Source organism: Saimiri boliviensis, chromosome 2 (assembly GCF_048565385.1).
Source record: "Saimiri boliviensis isolate mSaiBol1 chromosome 2, mSaiBol1.pri, whole genome shotgun sequence".
Classification (NCBI taxonomy): domain Eukaryota; kingdom Metazoa; phylum Chordata; class Mammalia; order Primates; family Cebidae; genus Saimiri; species Saimiri boliviensis.
Window position 1 is genome coordinate 214183270 of NC_133450.1, and position 25840 is coordinate 214209109.

The 25840-nt window shown below is 49.4% G+C and overlaps 1 protein-coding gene across 9 annotated transcripts in view; it reads right to left on the reverse strand.

Annotated features, from left to right (window-relative positions):
* The window catches only part of GGTA1 (glycoprotein alpha-galactosyltransferase 1 (inactive)), a 111349-nt gene that overhangs the window by 33714 nt on the left and 51795 nt on the right, over positions 1 to 25840 (reverse strand). For 5 of the 9 annotated variants that reach the window (XM_074395275.1, XM_074395279.1, XM_074395274.1 and 2 more), the window contains 2 exons: positions 18451 to 18568; positions 5857 to 5971 (listed from right to left, as the gene is read on the reverse strand). Coding sequence is in view for 1 of the 9 variants with exons in the window: in XM_074395279.1 (XP_074251380.1) it covers positions 5857 to 5861 (5 nt within the window). In the remaining 8 variants the exon portion in view is untranslated. Of the gene's footprint in view, positions 1 to 5856; positions 5972 to 9820; positions 11957 to 18450; positions 18569 to 25840 lie in introns of those variants that run through there. The other 4 variants (XM_074395278.1, XM_074395276.1, XM_039474702.2 and 1 more) reach the window with 2 other exon arrangements.

Here is a 25840-nt window from a genome sequence, read left to right on the forward strand (position 1 = left end):
CACAGAATTAGGATCTGCCAAGTATTAACACCCTGTCTTAAGTGGGAGAGTGGAACCACGATGTCCCCTGGGTCCCACGCCTTAGAGGACTGGGTGAACTTGGCCAGCCCCAGCTGCACAGCCTGCAATGGTCCAGAGCCCTCCTGCCATCTCTCAGACCTTCTGCCCTAATACTTGTGTACTTTCTCTCTGAACCCATCCTATAGCCCCAGGCCATTTGTAGAACTCAGTTAACCAGAACTCAGCACCTGCACTGCTTCCCAAACGCAGCCACTCTCACCCCCATTCCTGGAACTTGTGCAGATTACGCTAAGAATGTAGAGGCATTTTGCAAGGCAGGGTCACGTTGTACAGCCTGTCATTTCTCCACCTTCCTCACTATGCCCTCACCCTCCTCCTTTTCCGCTTCTGTTTCCCTGGAGTGTCAGACAGACTTTTCCATATGGCCCATAAATGAATTCTTCCCTACCACCCACCTCCAGTCCTTCTCACATGGAACAACACACACACACCCTTAGAGAATCTCACAGTTCCGCCCCAGTTGGGCGAAGTCAAGGTGTTCCTTCCAAAGAGAATACCACTCTGAAAGGAATTCTAGCAGACCCTGTTTTCTCCATCTCATGCCAGGGGAAAAGGTGAACCTCTCAGTTGAATGGCCGCGCACTCAGAGGCCATGGAAAAACCATTATCTCCGAGAGCAGGAATCCGGCAGGGTGAAAGTGGTGGCAGGGAAAACCAAGGCTTCCCCGCAGGCTCCACCTCTTTGCAGGCTAAAGAATTCTCCTCTCAGCCTGAGATTCCCACACCAGGCCCTTAGAACCCACCCCTGCTCCCTCTTGAGCCTTAATCAGTTTCAGGCTATTGTGATGGGTCCAGACTGGCATGGGCCCTGGTTTCCAGCAGGTGCATCCCAAGTGTCAGAGCCGTTTGAAGCACAGCAATGCCATCTTGAATGGGAGCTGGGTAAAATACGGCTGAGACCCACTGGGCTGCATTCCCTGACGGTTAAGGCGTTCTAAGTCACAGGATAAGTCAGGAAATCACCACAAGATACAGGACATAAAGACCTTGCTGAGGCCGGGCTCGGTGGCTCAAGCCTTTAATCCCAGCACTTTTGGAGGTCCAGGCGGGTGGATCACGAGGTCAAGAGATCGAGACCATCCTGGTCAACATGGTGAAACCCTGTCTCTACTAAAAATACAAAAAAATTAGCTGGGCATGGTGGCACGTGCCTGTAATCCCAGCTACTCAGGAGGCTGAGGCAGGAGAATTGCCTGAACCCAGGAGGTGGAGGTTGCGGTGAGCCGAGATCGTGCCATTGCACTCCAGCCTGGGTAACAAGAGCGAAACTCCGTCTCAAAAAAAAAAGACCTTGCTGATAAAACATGTTGCAGTAAAGAAGCCAGTTAAAACCCACCAAAACCAAGATGGTGATGAGACTGGCCTCTGATCGTCCTCACTGCTACACTCCTAACAGCACCATGACAGTTTACAAATGCCATGGCAACGTCAGGAAGTGACCCTCTGTGGTCTAAAAAGGAGAGCCATGAATAATCCACCCCTTGTTTGGCATATAATCAAGAAATAACCATAACAACGGGCAACCAGCAGCCCTCGGGGCTGCTCTGCCTATGGAATAGACTTTCTCTTATTCCTCTACTTTCCTCATAAATTTGCTTTCACTTTACAGATTTGCCCTCAATTCTCTCAAGTGAGATCCAAGAACCCTCTCTTTCAGACCCCTTTCCTGTTACACAAATGTTTGGGGTGAACAAATGAGTAAGGAGAGCTCTGAGGTGCTCCAGTTCTGCTCTGTCACGAATTCATCAACAAACATGGAACTAGGCTACTGTGCACCAGACGGTTTCTGGGAGATGCTTTAGTGAACAAGATTATCATAGAGCTTCTGTTCCAATGGGAGACAAGAGACTCAACAGGATATATAATGTCAGGTAGAGACAGTGTTGCCAAGAGAGGAAAACAGGTGAGGGGATGGGGAAGGGCGCAGTAATTAACTGGGTGTTAATGACCTTGGACAAGACTCTAGGCTTTAGTCCTCCATATCCTTGATTATAAAGGAGAGTGTTCAGCTCCAGCATTCCAGGTAAAAATTAGGTGAAGTACAAAGACTCTTAAATCAGCAGAGTCCTAGATGTACACCTTGAGCAAGTTACTTTAACTCTCTGAGCCGCTATTTACATATACAAAGTGGAGATTCTAACACCCTCCTCAAAGGGTTCTCGAAAGCACACTGTGCCCACGGTCTGCTAATGCTCCACACACAGTACCTATAGTAATGACGATGCTTTTTAATGGGAGAGATTCAGGAATGCATAGCTCAGGGCTTGGCGTGAAAGCAAGGCTGTGAGTTCATCAAGAGGAATCTTGATGGGCAGCACCTCTCAGAACTGTCAGGGGCAAGCCCACACTCCATGTGTTGTGATAAAGACAGCTCCACACCCCACTCTACCCTGGGAACACAGCTCTGACCAGACCGGCTGCTCCCACATTTGCACCCCACCCTGCCTCCCTGCCCCAGCCCTGCCCCACCCCTGCCCCCAGCCTTGTCAAGTCCTGTGGGTCAGCCCCACTGCCAACACAGGGCCGGCTTTCTAAACTGGGGTCACAAGTTTTTCTGGTTTTAGTCTCCTTATCCCTGAAACAAGCCCTTTGGAGCTAAGATTCCCCAGTAGGCTTCTCTGATGGACCCAGAATGTGGATGAGAAATCAGCCTCAAGGCTGGAAACCTTATGTTTCAAGAGGGCAGTTCTTTTAGCCACATAGAGCTCACCCTGCTGCAGTGACCTACTCAGGCTCCTTAGTGTGACGATCCAATGATAGGACTCATCAACTATCACTTCTCAGTCTTTGGCTCGGATCATGCAGAGGAACCACCAATCAATGTGCATTGAGTGCAGAGGCTGACTTACCAGGAGCTGATGAAGCTCAGGTGTCAGGGTACTCACGTGCACAGACCCCCTTGCAAGACAGGGCCTGATTTCCCATTAGGGTGGGCATGAGAAAGCCTCAAGCCTTCTCAGGGATAAAGAGTGTTGCCTGCCTGAGGGAGTCACTCTCTAGCCTTAGTGCCTGTCCAGGGCTGCAGGCTGAGCTGGGGGGCTGCACACCTGGTAGGTCCCAGGAACAACCTGTCCCATGTGAATGCTGTTGAGCACCTGGGCCCCTTCTCCTTTGGCCCCAAGGAGAAGGAGATGAACTACACACTGCTCCCCCAGTTCCCTGGTCAGGGGTCACTAGGATCCAGGTCTCACAGACACCTCATGTTCCATCCGAGACCCAGGTCCGGCTCCCTCACTGTGCCTAGCAAGGATCCAGGGCTGAGTTTTCTCATGATCTGGCTGGAGCCACCTGAGAAACTGTCAAAAGACTTACAGATGTGGCATCGTCAATAATAAGTGGGGAAGCTAAAAGAAACTCCCCTAAACTCTCAGTAATAAAAAGCGCCCACTGATTAACCATGCCACAGGCAAAACTGATTCTCTTTCGTTTGTTTTTTAATTGGAAGTGATACTAGAAAACTGTTGTCAGATAACATGGCAATCAAACAACGTGTAGCCAAAACATGACAGGGGCATCAGGCAGTTAAGTAATACTAATCATTTTTGTATTATTTTTACATCATTTTATTATGTCGTCGTTTTCTGGATTTTGTTATATTTGGAGTATTTGTCAGTCTTTGTTATTTGTTATGGTGTCTCTTCTCATATTCCAGATATTTACTTATTTACTTCCATTTATAACATTGTATTTGCAACTTTGCATTCTTTTTCTTTTCTTTTCTTTTTTTTTTATGAGACAGAGTTTCGCTCTTGTTACCCAGGCTGGAGTGCAATGGCGCGATCTCGGCTCACCGCGACCTCCGCCTCCTGGGTTCGGGCAATTCTCCTGCCTCAGCCTCCTGAGTAGCTGGGATTACAGGCACACGCCACCATGCCCAGCTAATTTTTTGTATTTTTAGTAGAGACGGGGTTTCACCATGTTGACCAGGAGGGTCTCGATCTCTCGACCTCGTAATCCACCCGCCTCGGCCTCCCATAGTGCTGGGATTACAAGCTTGAGCCACCGCGCCCGGCCGCATTCTTTTTCTTAAAGAGTGCTCCCCAGATGGAATCAGCTTCAAGCCCTGCAATGCCTGGATTTTCCACAGTCGAGCCAGGCTAGGCCAGGCCCCGGGCTAAACCCCTTTTCAGAAGTCTCTTAGTTAAGCCTCATGACAACCCTGTGAAGTTACTCTATTATTATCCTCATTTTACAGATATAAAAACAGAGGCTCAGAGGCTGGGCAAGGTGGCTCACACCTGTAATCCCAGCACTTTGGGAGGCCAAGGCGGGCGGATCACGAGGTCAGGAGATTGAGACCATTCTGGCCAACATGGTGAAACCCCATCTCTATTAAAAATACAGAAAAAAGCCGGGCGCGGTGGCTCAAGCCTGTAATCCCAGCACTTTGGGAGGCCGAGGCGGGTGGATCACAAGGTCAAGAGATCGAGACCATCCTGGTCAACATGGTGAAACCCTGTCTCTACTAAAAATACAAAAAATTAGCTGGGCATGGTGGCGCATGCCTGTAATCCCAGCTACTCAGGAGGCTGAGGCAGGAGAATTGCCTGAACCCAGGAGGCGGAGGTTGCGGTGAGCCGAGATGGCACCATTGCACTCCAGCCTGGGTAACAAGAGCAAAAACTCCGTCTCAAAAAAAAAAAAAAAAAAAAAAAAAAATACAGAAAAAATTAGCTAGGTATGGTGGCGTGTGCCTATAATCCCAGCTACTCGGGAGGCTGAGGCAGGAGAATCACTTGAACCAGGGAGTCGGAGGTTGCAGTGAGCCGAGAATGTGCTACTGCACTCCAGCCTGGTGACAGAGGAAGACTCCGTCTCAAAAACAAACAAACAAACAAAAAAACCGGAGGCTCAGAAAGGTGAAGTAACCTGCCCAGTGTCACACAGCATAAAGTGGTGGATTTAAGCTTCAAATCCAGGGAGGTTGCAGTGAGCCAAGATCACACCACTGCACTCCAGCCTGGGCAACAAAAGCGAGACTCTATCTCAAATAAATACATAAACAATAAACTGCAGAACCCCCTGCCTCCCAGCCCCAGCCCTTAGCACGGTGCTGGGCCGAAGGAGGGAGAATGCTGCCTTATCCGAAAACCTCAGTGAGCTGCTGGGTCTTACAAGGCGAGGCTCCCATGATGCAATTCACAAGGAAGCGGGGGAAGTGCGTGGAAGTTTGTCTCCAGTTATGTTTTTCATTATAAGGGTCAGAGTAAACAGACACAGGAAAATAAGAAGCAGGTCTGAGACTAAATACACGGCCCACTATCGCTCCAGCCATCTCAAACGGAACAACCTGTTCTCTGAAGTACATCTCATAGTGCTTTCTCTCAAATCCCCTTTGGGAGATCTAAAGGCTGGATCCAGCCAGCTTTTCCACGCTGCCTGGTCTAGAAATCACTGTGCAAGGATTTTCCCCAGAGAACCAAAGTAAGATAAATGAAAGGTGCTACACAATCCTGAGCGGGCTCTGCCTCCATCCATAACTTCACCCCTGGCCCCCAAGTCTCACCCCCCGCCCTTGTACTAACACCCTAAATCCTGCAGGAAAAACTCCAAGCTGCTGGTGGCTGCAACCCTGTGAGGTCCTGGCAGGCAGAGCAAGATAAAGCTGAACTTACAGTGTAAGTCCCTGAGCCAGCATCCTGCTTCCAGATCCACTGCTGGAGAGAGAAGGACTTTGTCCTTTTCCAAAACTACTGAGGGGAACAGAGAGCGTTTAGGGGGATCCACCCATGACCCCAGCATGGCAGAAGCAAATCATTTCACCATCTCACATACCTCATCGTCTGCTGCTTTCACGCCAAAGTAAAAGGCACAACAACAAAGTTCTTTTGAGCTCGCTTCTGCAGGAGAAGGCAGGACTCAGAGGAAGGGAAGGTGCTGGTTTCAACTCCTGTCAAAAGAACAAACAGCTGTTTCAAAAGTTGGGGAGTAGACAGTGTCCTCAGTGGCCAGGGGCTTTGTTCCTTGCAGGCCTTGGGAAATGGGCTGTTTATCAGGCCTGTTGACTCAGAGCTGCGTGCCAAGGCAGAAATGTTCCTCTCTGGATCTATGAGCAGCCCAGCCTCTCTGCCAAGCAAAACCATGGTCCAAACTGGGCCTACTATGGGAGGAGGAAAAGCCACGACCCACCCTTGAGAGGGACACCCAGAGGGCTCACATCACAATGCTGGATAAAAACGGGAACCATTCTGGACCCAAACAACCTCAAGTGACTGCTCCTAGGACCAGCCAGTGGGGAAGTTAACACACACACATACACACACACACACACACACACACACACCCAGAGGGGAATGGATAAAAGGCTATTTTGAGAGTCCTCAAGACTCATGGAAATTCCATCTAAATGTTCCTCAAAGTTAAGTCCTTCCTCTACATCCTTTAGGCTTCGGAAGTCCCTGTTTGATTTGAACATTGCATTTTTATAGAATGTTACGGGATGTCCCACATCACAAACCACACTACAAGAATTTTAAAAGGTCACCGAGGCTCAACTCTGCTCTTTAGTTGAATAATGCTTAACCCTTCCCACACCCACCTCCTGCTTCCAAAACAGAATCTTCCAGCTGGAAGGGACCTATGGGCAGTGGATTTTCAAATGTTGAAACAGCTAAAACTTTTTCAAAAAGCAAATAAAATCATTTTCAGAACCCCCATGACCTGAAACAGAACACACGGAGCCCTTTGGCTGAAGCAGGGAAATGACGCTCAAATCTCCTTCCTCATCCTCTCACATGGCTGAGACACCTCCGGGGAGTAGAGTCTGGAAACCCCAGACTAAAGACAGGGGACCAAAGCCAAAGCCAGACAGGAAGGAGTCAAGGACTGCCCTCCACCCCCCGCATCGCTCAGCAGCGTCTAATCCAGCCTCTTCCTCCCGTTCCCCAGAAGGAAATTTCACAGCTTCTGCCTCTTAAGGGCATGAGTTAGTTGGCCACAACCTTTAGGGTCCAGAAGTTCTTCCTAACACCTTGCTTAAATTCTTCCTGTGGGTATCTGTTTAAGCCAAGCAGGTGCACACCTTCCAATCCTGTCGTTCTGCTCCCAGCTCCACACCCAAGAGAATGTGTGTGGATGTTCACCAAGACACATGCATTAAAATATTCATAGCACGGCCGGGCGCGGTGGCTCAAGCCTGTAATCCCAGCACTTTGGGAGGCCAAGGCGGGTGGATCACAAGGTCGAGAGATCGAGACCATCCTGGTCAACATGGTGAAACCCCGTCTCTACTAAAAATACAAAAAACTAGCTGGGCATGGTGGCGCGTGCCTGTAATCCCAGCTACTCAGGAGGCTGAGGCAGGAGAATTGCCTGAGCCCAGGAGGCGGAGGTTGCATTGAGCCGAGATCGCGCCATTGCACTCCAGCCTGGGTAACAAGAGCGAAACTCCGTCTCAAAAAAAAAAAAAAAAAGAATATTCATCATAGCACACCCCAAACTGGATGCTCCCCAAGGCCTATCATTAGAACAGATAAGTTGTCACCTTGTCCCACAATGGAATTCTACCTAGAGCAATGAGAATGAGCGAGCTACAGCTACTTGTGTCAACAAGGAAAATCTCACACACACAGTGTCAAGTGAAAGAAACCCGGCTTAAAGGTACCCACTGGATGATTCCATTTATTTGAAGTTCAAAAATAGGCAAAACTGGCAGAGCGTGGTGGCTCATGCCTGTAATCCCAGCACTTTGGGATGCCGAGGCAGGTGGATTGCTTGAGGTCAGCAGTTCGACAAGGCTGACAAATACGGTGAAAGCCTATCTCTACTAAACATACAAAAATTAGCTGGTATGGTGGCACATGCCTGTACTCCCAGCTACTCAGGAGGCTGACAGGAGAAATGCTTGAACGCAGGAGGTGGAGCTGCAGTGAGCCGATATTGCACCACTGCGCTCCAGCCTGGGAGACAGAGTGAGACGCCATCTCAAAACAAACAACAACAACAAAAAATAGGCAAAATTAACTTGCGGTAGTAGAACTCAGGATGGTGACTCCTTAGAGGTGGTGCCGACTGGGAAGGGCCCAGGGTAGTTACAGGGGCTGTTCATGTGCTGTTTCAGGTAGTGGTGATGACACACGTGTCCACTTTGTGAAAACGCATCATAAATGTGCCTGTTTTGTATCAACATTAAGAATAAAAAGTAGGCCGGGCGCGGTGGCTCAAGCCTGTAATCCCAGCACTTTGGGAGGCCGAGGTGGGTGGATCACGAGATCAAGAGATTGAGACCATTCTGGTTAACATGGTGAAACCCCGTCTCTACTAAATACACAAAAAATTAGCTGGGCATGGTGGCACGTGCCTGTAATCCCAGCTACTCAGGAGGCTGAGGCAGGAGAATTGCCTGAACCCAGGAGGTGGAGGTTGCGGTGAGCCGAGATCGCGCCATTGCACTCCAGCCCGGGTAACAAGAGCGAAACTCCGTCTCAAAAAAAATAAATAAAATAAAAAGTAACAGAAATCTTCCTGCTGAAGCTGCGCTCTCTTGGGCTCTGTCTTTCCCTGTTAGGGCCACTGGCCCATGGATGGGCCCTGCCTTTTCTTTCACTTGGGTTCCCCTCCCCAATCTCAGGCACCACAAACACCTCAGGAGGGGCTCAGGGACAATCTGTTGTGTTAAAACCACCTAGGAGGCTGGGCATGGTGGCTCACTCCTGTAATCCCAGCACTTTGGGAGGCTGAGGTGGGAGGATCACTTGAGCCCAGGAGATGGAGACCAGCCTAGGCAATACAGTGACATCCCATCTCCACAAAAAATTTAAAAATGAGCTGGGCATAGTGCCATGTGCCTGTAGTCCCAGCTACTCAGGAGACTGAGGTGAGAGGATCGCTTGAGCCCAGGAGGCAGAGGTTGCAGGGAGCCAATATCGAACCACCGCACTCCAGCCTGGGAGACAGAATGAAACCCTGTCTCAAAACAAAAATTTTTTTAATTGGCTGGGCACAGTAGCTCATGCCTGTCATCCCAGCACTTTGAGAGGCTGAGGCAGGTGATCACTTGTAGTCAGGAGTTTGAGATCAGCCTGACCAACATGGTGAAACCCATCTCTACTAAAAATACAAAAATTAGGTGGGCATGGTACTGCATGGCTATAATCCTAGCTACTCAGGAGGCTGAGGCAGGAGAATCGCTTGAACCTGGGAGGCAAAGGTTGTAGTGAGCCAGGATGGTGCCATTATATTCCAGCCTGGAAAACAGAGTGAAGACTCCATCACAAAAAAAAAAAAAAAAAAAAAATTATCCAGGTGTGGGAGTGGGCGCCTATAATTCCAGCTACTCAGGAGGATTGCTTGAACCTGGGAAGTGGAGGATGCAGTGATCCGAGACTGTGTCACTGCACTCCAGCCTCGGCAATAGAGCAAAACTTCATCTCAAAATAATAAATTTTTAAAAAATACAAAAAATAGCCGGGTGTGGTGGCATATGTCTATAGCCCCAGTTATTTGGGAGGCTGAGGAAGGAGAATCACTTGAACCTGGAGGGCAGAAGTTGCAGTGAGCCTCCAGCCCAGGCAGCAGAGACTCCATCTCAAAAAAATGAAAATAAAAATAATTTAAAAAGCCATCCATAGATGTATGGTCAGTGGGGAAGGGAAGGAAAACTGATTTTGAAACCTAGAGAGCTAGGATGAGATAAACCGGTCCTCCTGATGGGCAAGCCCTGATCCCGTGTCTCACACGCCTCCCACTTTACAGTTTACAGAGCAGCCTCTCTTTTATCTCAATGGATCCTCACAATTACCTGTGAGGTGGTAGAACAGGGTCCTTCACTACTTTCAAAGTTCAACATAGAGAGGCTCTGAGAGTCTCAGTGACTCATTCGAGGTCACCAGCTGGGACCTCTCCTCGTTGGGGTCAGTGCTGTTCATCCTATCCAGGTGCCTCCAGAAACACTACTGATCAGATAAGGCTCCTGACTGGTCAGCCACAGCTTGGCAGAGAGCGTGCAAACCTGGAAGACAGACAACTCAACTTCTAGAAAATTCAAACACAACCTTCCACCTGCCCTGACACACTTTCATCCTCAGACTCTCAAAACAAAGGAACACACACTTATGGTCATTCCATAATCGAAAGGCAGGGAACCATAGCAAATGAGCCTCGAGCTGCAGTCCTGCTGATTGATCAAAGCTGTACAGAGGCTACCCAGGTAAGAGGCTGGCACTGTGCCCAGCCCTGAGTTGACTAATCTCATCATTACAGGCCGAGCAGCCCATGGATCTATCAGATAGCAGCCAGCATTCAGTATCTGTCCGTCTTCCACATCCTGAGTCGGATAATTATAGGGCCTCCGTATTGTAGAGGCAGCTGCAGCGCACTTATAAACAGCCCTGGCTTCATGTCCCAGGTCACTTCCTGCTGGGAAACTTAAATTCCTGTTGGGAATTAAAGGTCACGATCCACACCTGCTTACCTCTGTGGAGGTGTGAGGATTAAGTGCTCTTGGCAAAGAATGTTACAGACACAAAGGTTGCAAGTTGTCACTATTCATTTAATCCTAAACATGTTTAGAGCGGTCAAAAAAGTTGTACTTGCCAATGCTTGCAAGTAATAGAGCAATTTGGTTGGTTTCCTGATCTGTGTAAAGGGGATAATCATAATCCCCACCTCTCGGGGTCGTTGAGGGGCTGCAGAATGTGGTGGTTCTGAGCATAGATTTGGGCCCAGCTGCCTGGATATGAGTCCTGGTTCTGCCCCTTATGCTCTGCAATTCTGGCTCTGACTTCTCTGCCTCCATTTCTACATCTGTAAAATGGGAGTCAAAGCACTTGGAGGGCAGCTGGCACACGGTAAATGTTATATACATGAAACTGATTACTGCAAGAATCAAAGGGGATATTCCTTCAAAAGTATCAGCAGTGTCTCAAGTTGTTGAATAATTGTTAGTATCTAGTGTTCAATTAATCCAATGTTGTCATTCACTCAGTTTTACATTTGTGTATCAAATATACATTTTAACCAAATCGGTCCTGGAGGAGGGAGAAGGGAGGAAGCGGAAGTTTCTAGCATGTTTCCATGGTCATTAAGGATTGTCACAGACCCATGAGTCTCAGCTGCAATGATTTTGGTCAAGGCCTATCCAATAAACTACAGTCAGAAGGGTTTACACCTGTCTTACTTCCTAGAGCAGTATGAGGAGCTCCCACACAAGGGGCAAGGTTCCAGGCACAGAGAGCAGCCTGCGCTTGAGCCCCAGACACAGTTGGGTGGAGGATTTCCCAACCAAGGAACCTCTGTTCTCCTCCGGCCCTGAGTTCCTCCTACCACTTCCTTGAGCTGATGGCCCTAGATGGAGGTAAGAAAGAGGCACCTGGTTTCTCTGACCACAGTCTGATCGAGAAGGCTGCTCTCACCCTTCCAGAAGACCTCACCACTCTCCTGGGTTGAGTCTCCAGAAGCAACACAGGACAGCCCACTGCCTCAGGACAGAGCTACGTTTTAAACAGGTAAGATGCTCATTTCCCTCAAGGTCACAGTCAGGCCCTCCTATTGCCATCTACAAAGCTACTTGACTTTCATACAACCCTAAAAGGTAAATAGGGCAAAGATTCTAGTCCCAAGTTACAAGAAAGAAACTGAAGATCCGGCAAGAACCTTGCAGAGTTGCATGGTTTCAGTCACGAATACTGGAATAGAAGACAAATGTGGGGTCTTTCCATGACTCTTCTCACCTTAACCTCTTCTACCCAAATGGTGAAGCCAGACCAACCTGGGATGCTAATGGATGTGGTACAAGGCAGAGAGTGGGACTGTCACTAGAAATGAAGTCTTACCTTCTCGTTTACTGCTGATTTTCCCAGTACGTAGTACGGTACCTGACACCTATTAGATGCTCAACAGATATTTGTGGAGATTGAGTCTCTCTCTGTCACCCAGGCTGGAGTGCAGTGGTGCGATCTTGGCTCACTGCAATCTCTGCCTCCCGGGTTCAAACAATTCTCCTGCCTCAGCCTCCTGAGTAGCTGGCATTACAGGCATTCACCATCATGCCTGGCTAATTTTTGTATTTTTAGTAGAGACAGGGTTTCGCCACGTTGGCCAGACTGGTCTCAAACTCCTGACTTCAAGTAATCCACCCACCTCGTCCTCCCAAAGTGTTGGGATTACAGGTAAGAGCCACCACATCCAGCCTCAACAGATAATTTGTTGAATAAATACTGAATGAAAGGCTTCAGAGGCCAGGCAGGCAGTGGAAGTGTGAATCTGACCATATGTAAGGCAATCCGGAGTGGTGGGGTCTGTGGTAAACCGGGGAACTTTGGCCAAAATCAGATTGAAGTCAGATTTTTTTAGAGCTTTAAGTTAAGATGATAGTCTGGGCCAGGCATGGTGTCTCACACCTGTAATTCTAGCACTTTAAGAGGCCGAAGTGGGTGGATCACCTGAGGTCAGGAGTTTGAGACCAGCCTGGCCAACACGGTGAAATCCCATCTCTACTGAAAATACAAAAATTAGCCAGGCATGGTAGTGTGTGCCTGTAATCCCAGCTACTCAGGAGGCTGAGGCAGGAGAATGGCTTGAACCCGGGAGGCAGAGGTTGCAGTGAGCTGAGATCACGCCACTGCACTCCAGCCTGGGTAACAAAGCAAGACTGTCTCAAAACAAAACAAAACAAAACAAAACAAAACAAAACTAGCCTTCAAAATGCTTTCTAAGTCCAATGACACAGTTCCACAAGCCATGTGGCCTCAGGCAAGGGCTTTTCCCTGTCTGAGCCTCACAGCTCCCATCCTGGCATGAACGAAGTTGAAGCTGACATTCATTCCCAGCATCCCTAGGACTCCTCAAGGCTCTCTGATTTGTTGTTTCCAGGGTGGCAAGGTCTTGGCTTGGTGGCTGTGGAAAGCCTGTTCCCACTTGCTCAGCAAACCTGCCTGGTGAATGTGCAGCCTTCAAAATCCAACCACCACCTCCTCAGAGAGCCCCTTCCCGGCTGGAACTAGTTCTCCCCTTCAAGTTGCACAGCCCCTGTGCAGCGCTTGTCTCAGCATGCCCTCCCCACGAAGTTCTCAAGGGCAACAGCGGGGTGCCTGGGGATCCTCACATGAAGCATGGTGCAGAGGAAGTGCTGAGGAATGGACAGGTGGATGGACGGACATATGGACAGTGGATTTGTTTCCTAATGCTGCCTTGACAAATTGCCCCAAACTGGGTAGATTCAGTTATAGAGTTAAAAGCAGGCCGAGCGCCGTGGCTCATGCCTGTAATCCCAGCACTTTGGGAGGCCAAGGCAGGTGGATCACTTGAGATCAAGTGTTCGAGACCAGCCTGGCCAACATGGTGAAACCCTATCTCTATTAAAAATACAAAAAAAAAAAAAAAAAAGGCGGACACAGTGGCTCACGCCTGTAATCCCAGCACTTTGGGAGGCTGAGGTAGGTGGATGTGATGAGGTCAGGAGTTCAAGATCAGCCTGGCCAACCTAGTGAAACCCTGTCTCTACTAAAAACACAAAAATTAGTGGGGCATGGTGGCACATACCTGTAATCCCAGATACTCGGGAGGCTGAGGAAGGAGAATCACCTTAACCCGGAAGGCAGAGGTCACAGTGAGCCGAGATGGCACCACTGCACTACAGCCTGGGCAACAGAGTAAGGCTCTGTCACACACACACAAAAGCAAAGAGAAGGAAAGAGGTTGTTGCTGAGAAAGAGGAAAGTGGATAGACTCCTTAGAGCAGCTCTATTTGACCAGAATTTTCTAGAGAGGAATTAAGGAGGAGGAGAGAGTAGACATAGGAAGGGGAAATGCCTCCCTGAGACAGGCTCTATGCCAGGCACCTGCTATGTTTCAGGGGCCCAGGGGGCTGTCCAAGAGGGATGATGCCACTCTGTTGAGACTCAGCTCTGGGAATGACCAAGAGGGAGTGGATGAGAGCATCCTGCACAGGGTAGGGTATGGAAACAGGGAAGGTCCCTGGGACAGCTGGTAACAGGGGACGTGATGGAAGCACAGAGCCAAGATTGCAGTGGGCGGAGGAGAGAATGTCAGATGAGGAAGTGACATCAGTCCGTATAAGGGCCTCTTTCAAGAAGCTTGTCTGGGAAGGGTTGGAGACAGGGTATCAGCTAGAAAAAGAAAAAGCTCCCCGGTGTGCCGAAGGCAATGGGGAACCCAGGATGAGGCCAAGCCAAGGAGAAAGCATGAAGATTCAGAGAGGACAGTTGAAGAGTTGGAGAGCATCCCTGTGGTGGCCGGAGTGGGGTGCCCCTACGACAGGCAGAAGGTGCTTACCCCACTTGTGCAAAAGGGAAGGAGCCAAGGATGGGTGGTTTGGTGAGGACAGGAAGTTGAGAAGTTCTCATCCAGAGCAGCTGAAGGGTGGAGGGCACAGTGTGGGGCAAGGCACCTAGAAGCTTAGCAGGAATCTGCCCCTCAGCCTGAAGGTCCTGGGGAGTCCTTGAGTGACATTAGCAAAGGGCTTTACATGATTTCCTTTTCAGAAGACTCACTCAGCTGCAGGGTGAGGGTGGAGGGGAGAAGGAAATTCTCCACCCAGGGAGAGTGGCCAGAGGGCTATCAGTTCATGTCCAGGTGAAAGAGTAAACACCCAAACCAATAAAATGCACTGGAAGATAAGAAAGCAGCAATGGGCTGGGCATGGTAGGTCATTCCTGTAATCTCAGCACTTCAGGAGAGGGAGGTGGATGGATCCCTTGAGCCCAGGAATTCAAGACCAGCCAGCACAACATGGTGAAACCCCATCTCTACAAAAAATACAAGAATTATCGGGACGCAGTGGCATATGCCTGTAGTCCCAGCTACTAGGGAGGCTGAGCTGGGAAGATCGCTTAAGCCTGGAAGGTCGAGGCTTCAGTGAGCCTGAGTGCGCTACTGTACACCAAACCTGGAGAGCAAGACTCTGTTTTTGTTTTTGTTTTTGTTTTTGTTTTTAAAGGAGCAGCAATGGGCCAGGTGCGGTGGCTCATGCCTATAATCCCAGCACTTTGGGAGGTTGAGGTGGGCAGATCACGAGGTCAGGAGTTCAAGACCAGCCTGACCAACATGGGGAAACCCCGTCTCTACTAAATATACAAAAATTACAGGCATGGTGGCACATACCTATAATCCCAGATACTCGGGGAGGGAGGCTGAGGCAGGAGAATCACTTGAACCCAGGAGGTGGGGGTTGCAGTGAGCTGAGGTCACACCACTGCACTCCAGCCTGGACGACAGAGCAAGACTCAGCCTCGAAAAAAAAAAAAAAAAAAAAAAAAAAAGCAGCAATGGTTTGAGAGAAATGAAGGAAGTACCATCTTGCAATCTCAGGTTTCAGGTTATATGAAACAAATTCTTTTCAAACTTCATTTTAATGTCACCTTCCTGGCAATACCTTCCCTAATTAAAAATTACTTTCTAACCTTTTGTAGTTTACTTTTGGATCTTTTAGATTTCTTTCTTCCTCTACCAGATTTGGGGGCAGATACTTTTGTATGTTTCGCACCAATGCAAAAATGCCTTGCACTCATTACATATTTATAAGCCAAAAAGCATGCCTTTTCTAGGGCTTGACACCTAAACGTTCAGTAAATGCTAACTACTTTAAAACTGGATGGTGGCCAGGCATGGTAGCTCATGCCTGTGATCCCTAGCACTTTGGGAGGCTCGGGTGGGAGGTTTGCTTAAGTCCAGGAGTTCAAGACCAGTCTGGGCAACATAGTGAGACCTGTCTCTACAAAAAAAAAAAAAAAAAAAAAAAAAAAAAAAAAACATTTAAAAATTAACCAGGCATGTTGGCATGTGCTTGTAATCCCAGCTGTTTGGGAGGCTGAGGCAGGAAGAACGCTTTAGCCTGGAAGGTTGAGGCTGCAAGTGAGCTGTGATCACACCACTGCACTCCAGCCTAGGTGACAGAGTGAGACCCTGTCTCAAAAAAGAAAAAAAAGTAAAAATGGGTGGTAATAATAACAGTAACCAATGGAATACAGAGGGCAGCCAGGTGAATCTAGTCCACTCCTCAAAATGCGTGCGGCAAGCAGCCAGCAGGGTTAGCATCACCGGAGCTGATGGAAATGCAGGCCACCAGGCAGCGGCTGCAACCCGATGGAGTCAGAAAGTCCCTGGTGGGGCCCGGGAATCTCTACATGAAGCAGCTCTCCGGATGATCTAAACGCCCACTGAAGTTTGCAAAGCTCTGCTCCCTCTGTTCTACGGGCAGTTGGTGAGTTTGGCTTTCGATGTGTTGCATTTGAGGATCCTGCTGCAGGCAGCCTGGTAGCGGGACCCAGGAGAGAGAGAGCGCGCAGCCGGAGCCCAATGTGGGAGGTACCACTGTGCACGCAAAGGGGAAGCCAAGGTGGGCGGGAGCCGGCAGGTGTGATGTGTGGGGGAGAAGAATGGAAGATGGATCCTTCACGGGTGCGCCCTGAAACCCCAGGGACACAGCCAAACAGGTGGGAGGAGAATCAGGAGCAGAGGCGTCATGGATGCCAGAAGCTGCCAAGTGCGGTGAGGTATCGAGTTAGAGCCGGGGAAGCCGCAGGGAAAGCCCAGTCTGGAGCCCCAGCTTTCCCTCCATCCTCAGTGCTCTCCCCTGGCCACCTCTGGCCCCACTTACCTCTGGAAAGGGGAAGAAAGCCACGGCATGTGCCTGGGGTGGGGGTAACAGGGAGCCACGCAGCTGTCTGTGAATCCCAATGAAACCACCTCCACCAGGAGGGGTTGTGTGCCAGGCAAACAAGGGTGCAGCATAAATCCTGTGCCACGCAGGAAGGGGCCCAGGCAGGTCTGGGAACCCGGAACCCTCACTGTTTTCAGCCCTGCCTCCAGCTCCAGGCAGTTCCCTGCATGCGCCTGGCTTATTCCACCCGCGCTCTGTGAAAGAGTGGCCTAGTGTGTCTCACTCTGCACTCACATCCCGGCTTCGGGAGTTCACGCACCCATGATGCCTAGCCAGGCTCCAGGTGAAGATCCCTTGTGTTGGTGTGTGTGGTTGGCGCTTTCAGAGCTGCAGGCACGTGACACAGCTCCAGAGACAATCTGGAGGGCAGGTCCGCAGCCTCTGGGTCTGGGTGGAGGAGGCGCATTCTGGGCCCGGGAGGAAGACACCAGCAGGTGTGCCTAATCCTCCGCTTTATCCGGCCACTGTCAGAACTGCTGAGAGTCGAGTTCTAAAGAAGCCTTCTCCCTCTGTCAAACTGGGAGGCCCCAGCAGCAGCAAAGCGGCGTTTTGCGTGGGAAGAAGTGAAATGTTTCCGACTGGCCTCTGCCTGTTTCCTGTTCTCCCCCCCATCTCTCAAGAAGCCAACTCCCAGCCTCAGCCTTGTTGTCCCCGTGAGCTTCCCCTGGCTGGGCACCGGGACAGTCTTCCAGGTGACCCAAGAAGAATAAAGTAAGTCACTCTCATCCATGGGAGTCCAAGTCCTTCAGACTGTTGTGCCAATGAGAACCGTCAACTCTCCCAGTGTCTGGCAAGCCCAGCCTCCCTCCCAACAGTGCTCACTCCATTTACAGTACCCATGCCAGACAGCCTCTGCTTGGAGCCATCTAGTGCCAGGGAACTCACCACCTTCCCAGGCAGCCTGTTTCATCTCTGGATATTGAGATGAACTGAGCTCAGCCTCCTGAAACGTTAATAATGAAATTGGCCATGCATGTCTATACAAGGTCTCACTGAACCCTTTTTGCAGTCAGTGGACCCCCTCCCCATTGCCCAGATGGGAAACAGAGGCTTAGAGCTTTATAACACAGACAAGATCAGAGTCAATAAGCTCTGTTTGTATTAGCATTGCCTTTCCCGTTGAGTATCACAGCTTCTTGGAAATAGGGCTCCCTGACTGTCTCTTCCACAAGCAAAGCATCTTCCCTGGAACACTTTGGGAAAGCTGCTCACCGAAGCTGATTTCATCAATGAACATCTAGAGGCCACTTAGTGCCTGGAAGTGGGACAGGTACAGAAATGAGTCACGCTGACTCCTGCATCTTGCCATTCCAGTCTGGTGACAGGGACACAAGTGCCCACAGATACCAGATGTATCTGCATACCTCAGTGCCTGCCCACACGCACCTAGGCTCACTTGGTACAAGGCGGCGCTCCATAGATGCCCACTGAAGGAAGTCCTGCTCCTCCTTGCCTCCAGATCCCATCTCTTGTGGCTTTATTTCTCACCATTCTCCTATTCTTGCTTTTTGTTCTTTGTCTCTTCTCAGCAACCCCTCCTGGTGGAGGTGGTTTCTTCCCTGACTCTCTATCTGGAAAGTGGGCCTCAGTGAAACCCCTGTAAAATCAGGGTGACCCAGCCAGGTGCAGTGACTCACACCTGTAATCCCAGCACTTTGGGAGGCCAAGGTGGGTGATCATGAGGTTAGGAGTTTGAGACCAGCCTGGCCAACATGGCAAAACCCCGTCTCTACTAAAAATACAGAAATTACCTGGACGTGGTGAGGGGTTCCTGTAATCCCAGCTTCTCAGGACGTGGAGGTAGGAGAATCGCAGGAACCCGGGAGGCGGAGGTTGCAGTGAGCCGAGATCACGCCATTGCACTCCAGCCTGGGCAACAAGAGCAAGACTCAGTCTCAAAAATAAAAAGAAATCAGGGTGACCCTATGAACTGCTTTCCCTAGGACAGTTCCGTAGTTTACCTCTGCTGTGGACCAGTTAAAAGGTTAATTGTCGTGGCCCTCCCTTTACTCTCCGAAGGGTGCTGGTCTGAAGGATAAATCGTAGGGTCACCCTACATAAAAATGGTCAATGAAATCGAGTTCAATAAAGTGCTCTTCAAGAACCTTCCGAGCTGGGACCTTCTGGGACCCTTAATTTTATCCTCCTTTTCCTTTAGGCTACTCCTCTCCAGAACTCAAAATCCCTGTGGCTTCCCAGAGATGGCGGCAGCCCAGATCCTACTTATCCCCTCCTGCCTTACTTCACCACGGTCCCTGTGGCCAGAAGCTCAGCCCTCCTAGCTTCCCCTGCAGGCTCCATCCGGCGGCTCCCACCACCCCTAAGCAGCTCCATGAGATTTTCTTGCTCACCCCTTGCTTGTCCAAGTTGCAACCTCTCTAAATTGGCTCCCTGCCTGATCCATTGCTCAGAAGAGTGTATACTTAGGCCAGGCATGGCGGCTCATGCCTGTAATCTCGGGAGGCCGAGACAGACATATCACGAGGTCAGAAGTTCGAGACCAGCCTGACCAACATGGTGAATCCCCGTCTCTACTAAAAATACAAAAAATTAGCCGGGCATGGTGGCAAGCACCTGTAATCCCAGCTACTAGGGAGAATGAGGAAAGAGAATTGCTTAAACCTGGAGGTGGAGGTTGCAGTAAGCCAAAATTGCGACACTGCACTCCAGTCTGGGTGACAGAGTGAGACTCCTTCTCAAAAAAAGAAAAAAGAGTGATAAACTCAAAGGAAGCTGTTGCATGGCTGGTGGTATTCAAAGTCTGAGAATTTACTGGAAAACTCTGTGGTTGTTTGTCTTTTTTAATCTTCTTCCTTCACTAGATTTTCCTAGGTGTCTTGTAATAAACTGACTTGAGTGTAAAAGGCCTTCCAAGAACTAATTTCTGAAGATGAGATTCCAGAAACCCTAGCAGAAAGTTAAAACAAACAAAAAACCATCTTAATTCAGGCCACTATGGAGATAGCTTTTTCTTTCTTATTCTTGGAATGAGACAGCCCTGTATTCAAGTCCCAACTCTCCTACCTAATTTCTTGCTGTGTGACACTGGGTTAAATCACTTCACTATCTCTGAGCCTCAGTTTACTTATCTGGAAAATAGATATGATAGGCTAGGCACCATGGCTAACACCTGTAATCCCAGCATTTTGGGAGGCCGAGTCAAGTGGATCGCTTGAGGTCAGGAGTTTGAGACCAGCCTAGCCAACATTGTGAAACCCCATCTTTAGCAAAAACACAAAAAATTAGCTGGGCATGGTGGCACATGCCAGTAATCCCAGATACTTGAGAAGCTGAGGCAAGAGAATCACTTGAACCTGGGAGGCAGAGGTTGCAGTGAGTCAACATCACGCCACTGCACTCCAGCCTACATGACAGAGGGAGACTCCATCTCAAAAAAGAAGGAAAAGATATAGTAATCTGGTGCTTCTTGAACAGGCAAAAGGATCAACCATAACATCTACAGTTCCTGGTACCCAGTAGGTACTTAGGAAATGGGAGCTTGTATTATTATTACTGGTGCCTAATAAATAAGCATTGCTGGCTGGGAACGGTGGCTCACACCTATAACCCCAGCACTTTGGGAGGCCGAGGCGGGGGGATAATGAAGTCAGGAGATGGAGACCATCCTGGCCAACATGGTGAAACCCCATCTCTACTAAAAATACAAAAAATTATCTGGGCGTGGTGGTGCGTGCCTGTAGTCCCAGCTACTCAGGAGGCCGAGGCAGGGTAATCGCTTGAACCAGGGAGGTGGAGGTTGCGGTGAGCCAGAGATTGCACCACTGCACTGGGGTGACAGAATAAGACTCCATCTCAAAAAAAAAAAAAAAAAAAAAAAAAAACCCAAAGAAAAGAAAAAAGAAACAGGCATTGTTTCCACCTCTGCATGAGGCAGGAGCTAGAGCCCGCATTGGAGTGAGACAGGCCTGGGAATTGACTAAATAAATGCGTGACCTTAATTAAGCAAGTCACCTGAGTCTTCTGAGACTTGGTTTCTCTCATCTGTAAAATGAGAATAACGATGCCTTTTTCCTGGACCACTGTGAAGCAGATGGTGCACATTGAGTGCTTGGCATAGGGCCTGGTGCTAGAACAATTGTCCAATAAATGGCAGCTATGCCATTTCTAATAACAGTTATTCCAGAACTCTCCACCTCATGGGCTCTGGTTCCACCTGCTTTGTGTACCCAAAGAGACCACCTCATTCCTGGGTCCTGGAAACAATCCTTCCTTTGCATGGGGCTTGGCAGTCGCCAGAACATCTTTGAATCCTCCCTCCTGCTGGAGCCTCCGCCATGGCCTGTGAGATGGGGTCATGCTGCTCTCCCCACTGAGCAGACAGGCGACCAACACCAAGGATTTTGGTGACTGCCCAAGGCGACTCAGCGGGGACTGGAAGCTAGGTTTGGGTGAAGTCCAAGGACTCTCTCTGACCTCCTCATGCCCCATAAGTCTGAAAGTCGGCTGGGCGCGGTGGCTCAAGCCTGTAATCCCAGCACTTTGGGAGGCTGAGGCGGGCGGATCACAAGGTCAAGAGATCAAGACCATCCTGGTCAACATGGTGAAACCCTGTCTCTACTAAAAATACAAAAATTAGCTGGGCATGGTGGTGCGTGCCTGTAATCCCAGCTACTCAGGAGGCTGAGGCAGGAGAATTGCCTGAACCCAGGAGGCAGAGGTTGCGGTGAGCCGAGATCGTGCCATTGCACTCCAGCCTGGGTAACAAGAGCGAAACTCCGTCTCAAAAAAAAAAAAAAAAAAAAAAAGGAAGTCTGAAAGTCGGTCAGGTGCGGTGGCTTATGCCTGTAATCCCAGCACTTTGGGAGGCCAAGGCAGGTGGATCACCTAAGGTCAGGAGTTGGAGACCAGCCTGGCGAACACGATGAAGCCCTGTCTCTACTAAAAATACAAAACATTAGCCAGGCATGGTGGCGGGCACCTGTAATATCAGCTACTCGTGAGTCTGAGGCAGGAGAATTGCTTGAACCTGGGAGGTGGAGGTTACAGTGAGCCAAGATCATGCCATTGCACTCTAGCCTGGGTGACAGAGCAAGACTTTGTCTCACAAAAAAGGGAGTCTGCAAGTCATGGATTCCGTCAAATTTAGAGGGAGTTGTGGGTTCATTTGTTTATTCATTCATTAGATACAAATAAATGTAGCACCACTATCAGCTTCTACCACATGCCAGGCAATGTTCAGGCTGCTGGGTTGACAATGATAAGCAAATACAGCCCTTCTCTCATGGAGCTCACTGTCCAGTGGAAGCTGAGCCCAGTATACAACCATTGTGCTACCAAATGCATCTGAATGCTTGCTTGCTTGCTTTCTCTTTCTTTCTTTCTTTCTTTCTTTCTTTCTTTCTTTCTTTCTTTCTTTCTTCTTCCTCCTTTTTTTTTTTTGAGACAGAGTCTCAAAAGACCCAGGCTACAGTACAGTGGTATGAGCTCACTGCAACCTCCCGAGTTCAAGGGATTCTCCTGCCTCAGCCCCAGGTAGCTGGGATTTACAGGTGCACACAACCACACCCAGCTAATTTTTGTATTTTTAGTAGAGATGGGGTTTCACCATGTTGGCCAAACTGGTCTCAAACTTTTGGCCTCAAGTGATCTGCCTGCCTTGGCCTCCCAAAGTGCTGGGATTACAGGCATGAGCCACCTCCCCTGGCGCCAAATGCATTATTCAACTGAGGTGAGTGTTCTGTGAGAGCAAACGAAAGCCTCCCTCCACATTGAGTCGTCCCTTTACTCAGAGCTCCATGGACTTCTGGAGGGCTCAGAGAGCAATCTCACATGTCGCCTTGCTGTGTGGCTATAGGGATACCCTCACCACCCGTCACTCTCCTCTTAAGCATGCAACCAGTCTTCTGAACTGCATCATTTTACAAATGAGAAAACTAAGACACAAAGGAGGAAAAATGACTGACTCAGCCACTTGGCGATAAAGTGAGGAAACAGGAGTGGTAGCAAGGTGTCCAACAGCTCCCTGGGACAAGGGGCCTCTTAACCACAGCTCAGAAAATCGAAGAGCGCAGGCTGCGGGGTGTTGTCAACTGTCTTCTTCCTAAGTCTCCTTATCTGTGCTGGAGAAAACCCTAGAAACCTCTGCCAGAGATGGCCACATCACTGTCCTTACCTCCCCTGCTGCTCTTGAATGATTCTTTTTTTCTTTCTTTTTTCGAGATGGAGTCTTGCTCTGTAGCCAGGCTGGAGTGCAGCGGTGCGATCTTGGCTCACTGCATCCTCTACCTCCCAGGTTCAAGCAATTCTGTGCCTTAGCCTCCTGGCCTCCCAGCCTCCCTAGAAGCTGGGATTACAGGATCATGCCATCACACCCAGCTAATTTTTTTATTTTTATTTTTTTGAGACAGAGTTTCAGTCTTGTTGCCCAGTTGGAGTGCGATGGCATGATCTGGGCTCACCACAACCTCCACCTCCCGAGTTCCAGCAATTCTCCCACCTCAGCCTCCCACGGTGGCACACACCTGGCTAATTTTTGTATTTTTAGTAAAAACAGAGTTTTGCCATGTTGGCCAGGCTGGTCTCAAACTCTTGAGCTCAGGCAATCTGCTTGCCTTGGCCTCCCAAAGTGCTAAGATTACAGGCGTGAGCCACAGGGCCCGGCCTCTTGAATGGTTCTGAGATGCTGCGGTGGGCTTTTGGATATGGGCACAGAAACACCACTGGGAAAAGATGAGCATTGCAGGTGGACCCAGGTTGCAGGAGGCGCTCAATTCAGCAAGAATATCCCTCACTCAAGCATAAACATAAAACAGCTCAGAAACTCGGTGAAAGCTCTGAAAATGAGCCTCCACTCATGAAGCATGACGTGTGACGTGGGCCTGTTCCCCAGAATGCAGTTTGAAAGCCCTGATTCCACCCCTGGCCTCTGTCCCCCAGCACACCCCCATCGTGTGCTTAGCACCCTTCCTTAGCCTAGGAGCTCTTAGTAGGCAGCATTGGCCCTCTCCCTCGGTTTACTTCTTTCTCCATGCCTGTTGGCAGCAACATGTGTCTTTTTGTTCCTCTGCTTAGCACTTTAGGCTGAGAAGTGGCTTTGAGGTTTTCCTTCTTTGGGTGTGGCTTCCTAGCATTCACAATGACAAGTCCTCAGGCTGTTCTGTCTGTAGGGCCTAGGCGGGGTGCCTCTGCTTGCTGAACTGCTGTTAGCAAGCTGGGCAAAAAAGGGAACATCCGATGTGGGGAAGGCATCCCTGCGTTCCACTATTTCCTGCTGTCCTCCTTCAGGGTGGGATTTCATGTCGTGGCCCTGCTGTGTTTGGTCAGCATGGGCGTGTCACTACTCTGACCAGTAAGAGGGAATGGGCCCAAGGAGCATTTTGCCAATGCAAGGCTTTCTAGGGCCTTCTTTCTCTGATCCATGGAGGATATTCAAGAAGGTGTCTGCCCCCAGCTGACCCAAGATGCTCATCTTAACTGGAGTAAGAGTGAAGTTTTTTGCTAAGTGCAGTGGCTCGCCTGTAATCCCAATGCTTTGGGTGGGAGGATCACTTGAGGCTAGGATTTTGAGACCAGCTTGGGCAACATATGAGACCCCATCTCTACCAAAAAAATGTTTTTGTAATTTTAATGTAAATTAAATTAATTTTTCTTTTCTTTCTTTCTTTCTTTTTTTTTTTTTTTAATAGAGATGGGGGTTTCACCTTGTTAGTCAGGCTGGTCTTGAACTCCTGAGCTCAGGCGATCCACTGGCCTTGGCCTCCCAAAGTGCTGAGATTACAGGTGTGAGTGACTGCGCCTGGCCAAATTAAATTAAATTTCAATTAGTTGGTGAAGTGGGGCCTGCCTGTAATCCAGCTACTTAGGAGGCTGAGCTGGGAAGATCATTTGAGCCCAGGAGTTTGAGGCTGCACCACTGCACTCCAGCCTGGATGATAGAAGGAGACCCTGTCTCTAAAAATAAAACGTGAACTTTTTTTTTAAAAAAAAGAAGCAGGCCGGGCGCCGTGGCTCATGCCTGGAATCTTAGCACTATGGGAGACTGAAGTAGATCAGCTGAGGTTAGGAGTTCAAGACCAGCCTGGCCAACATGGTGAAAACCCATCTCTACTAAAAATACAAAATTAGCTGAGTGTAATCCTGGCTATTAGGGATGCTGAGGCAGGAAAATTGCTTGAACCTGGAAGGTGGAGGTTGCAGTGAGTCGAGATCACGCCATTGCACTCCAGCCCGGGAGACACAGGTAGACTCCATCTCAAAAAAAACAAAAGAAGCAAATATTTTTGGTTTTGGCCTGTAAGATTAGGGGTCTCTTGTCACCGCAGCATAATGCACCCCACCCTGACCGCTGCGCTGCTGGCCTCACAGAGAGGAGAGTGCCTGGGTGTTAATCCACCTTCCTCCCTGTAAAACCTGCAGCTCCTCTTTAATGACAGCCCTGCATGAATTAAGGAAAGTGAAGTGGATGCAAGAACATTTCTTCAAGGTACTATGGAAATTTTCTTCTCAAGTTCCAAAGATAGGTGAACACTTGGACCTCACTTTCCTATGAAATAAGAACAAGATGAATCATTTGGTCCAAGTAGGACAGCTTAAGGGACACCCAGCTGAGGAGCTGAAGCCATGAGCACCAGGAGGGTACCCTGACAAGGAGTACACAGGATGCCGAGCAGCACCACAGCCCTACTGAGGCTGCAAAGGACCAGCCCCGCAGTCTCATTCACCAGCCCCGCGGACAGTGGCAGGGACTGTAACCTGCTGGATGCATCTGTAGTTAGGGACTGACTGACTGGTCAGGTGGGTGGACCAGAAATGAATGCGCCTGGTGCAGTGGCTCATGCCTGTGATCCCTTTTGGAGGCCAAGGCAGGAGGATGGCTGGAGTTCTGGAACTGGAGACCAGCCCAGGGAACAAAGTAAATCCTGTCGCTACTAAAAATACATTTAAAAAAAAAATTAGTCAGGTGTGGTGGCTCATGCCTGTAGTCTCAACTAGGAGGCTGAGGTGACAGGATCACTTGAGCCCAGGAGGTTGAGGCTACATTGCACTCTAGCCTGGGTGACAGAGTGAGCTCCTGTTTAAAAAAAAAAAAAAAAAAAAAAAGCAATAACGTGTATATGATTCTGCCCTGGGAGGGAAGGGAGGGGAGCTCATAGTGTCCCTGTGAAGTAGATTCTACAGTTA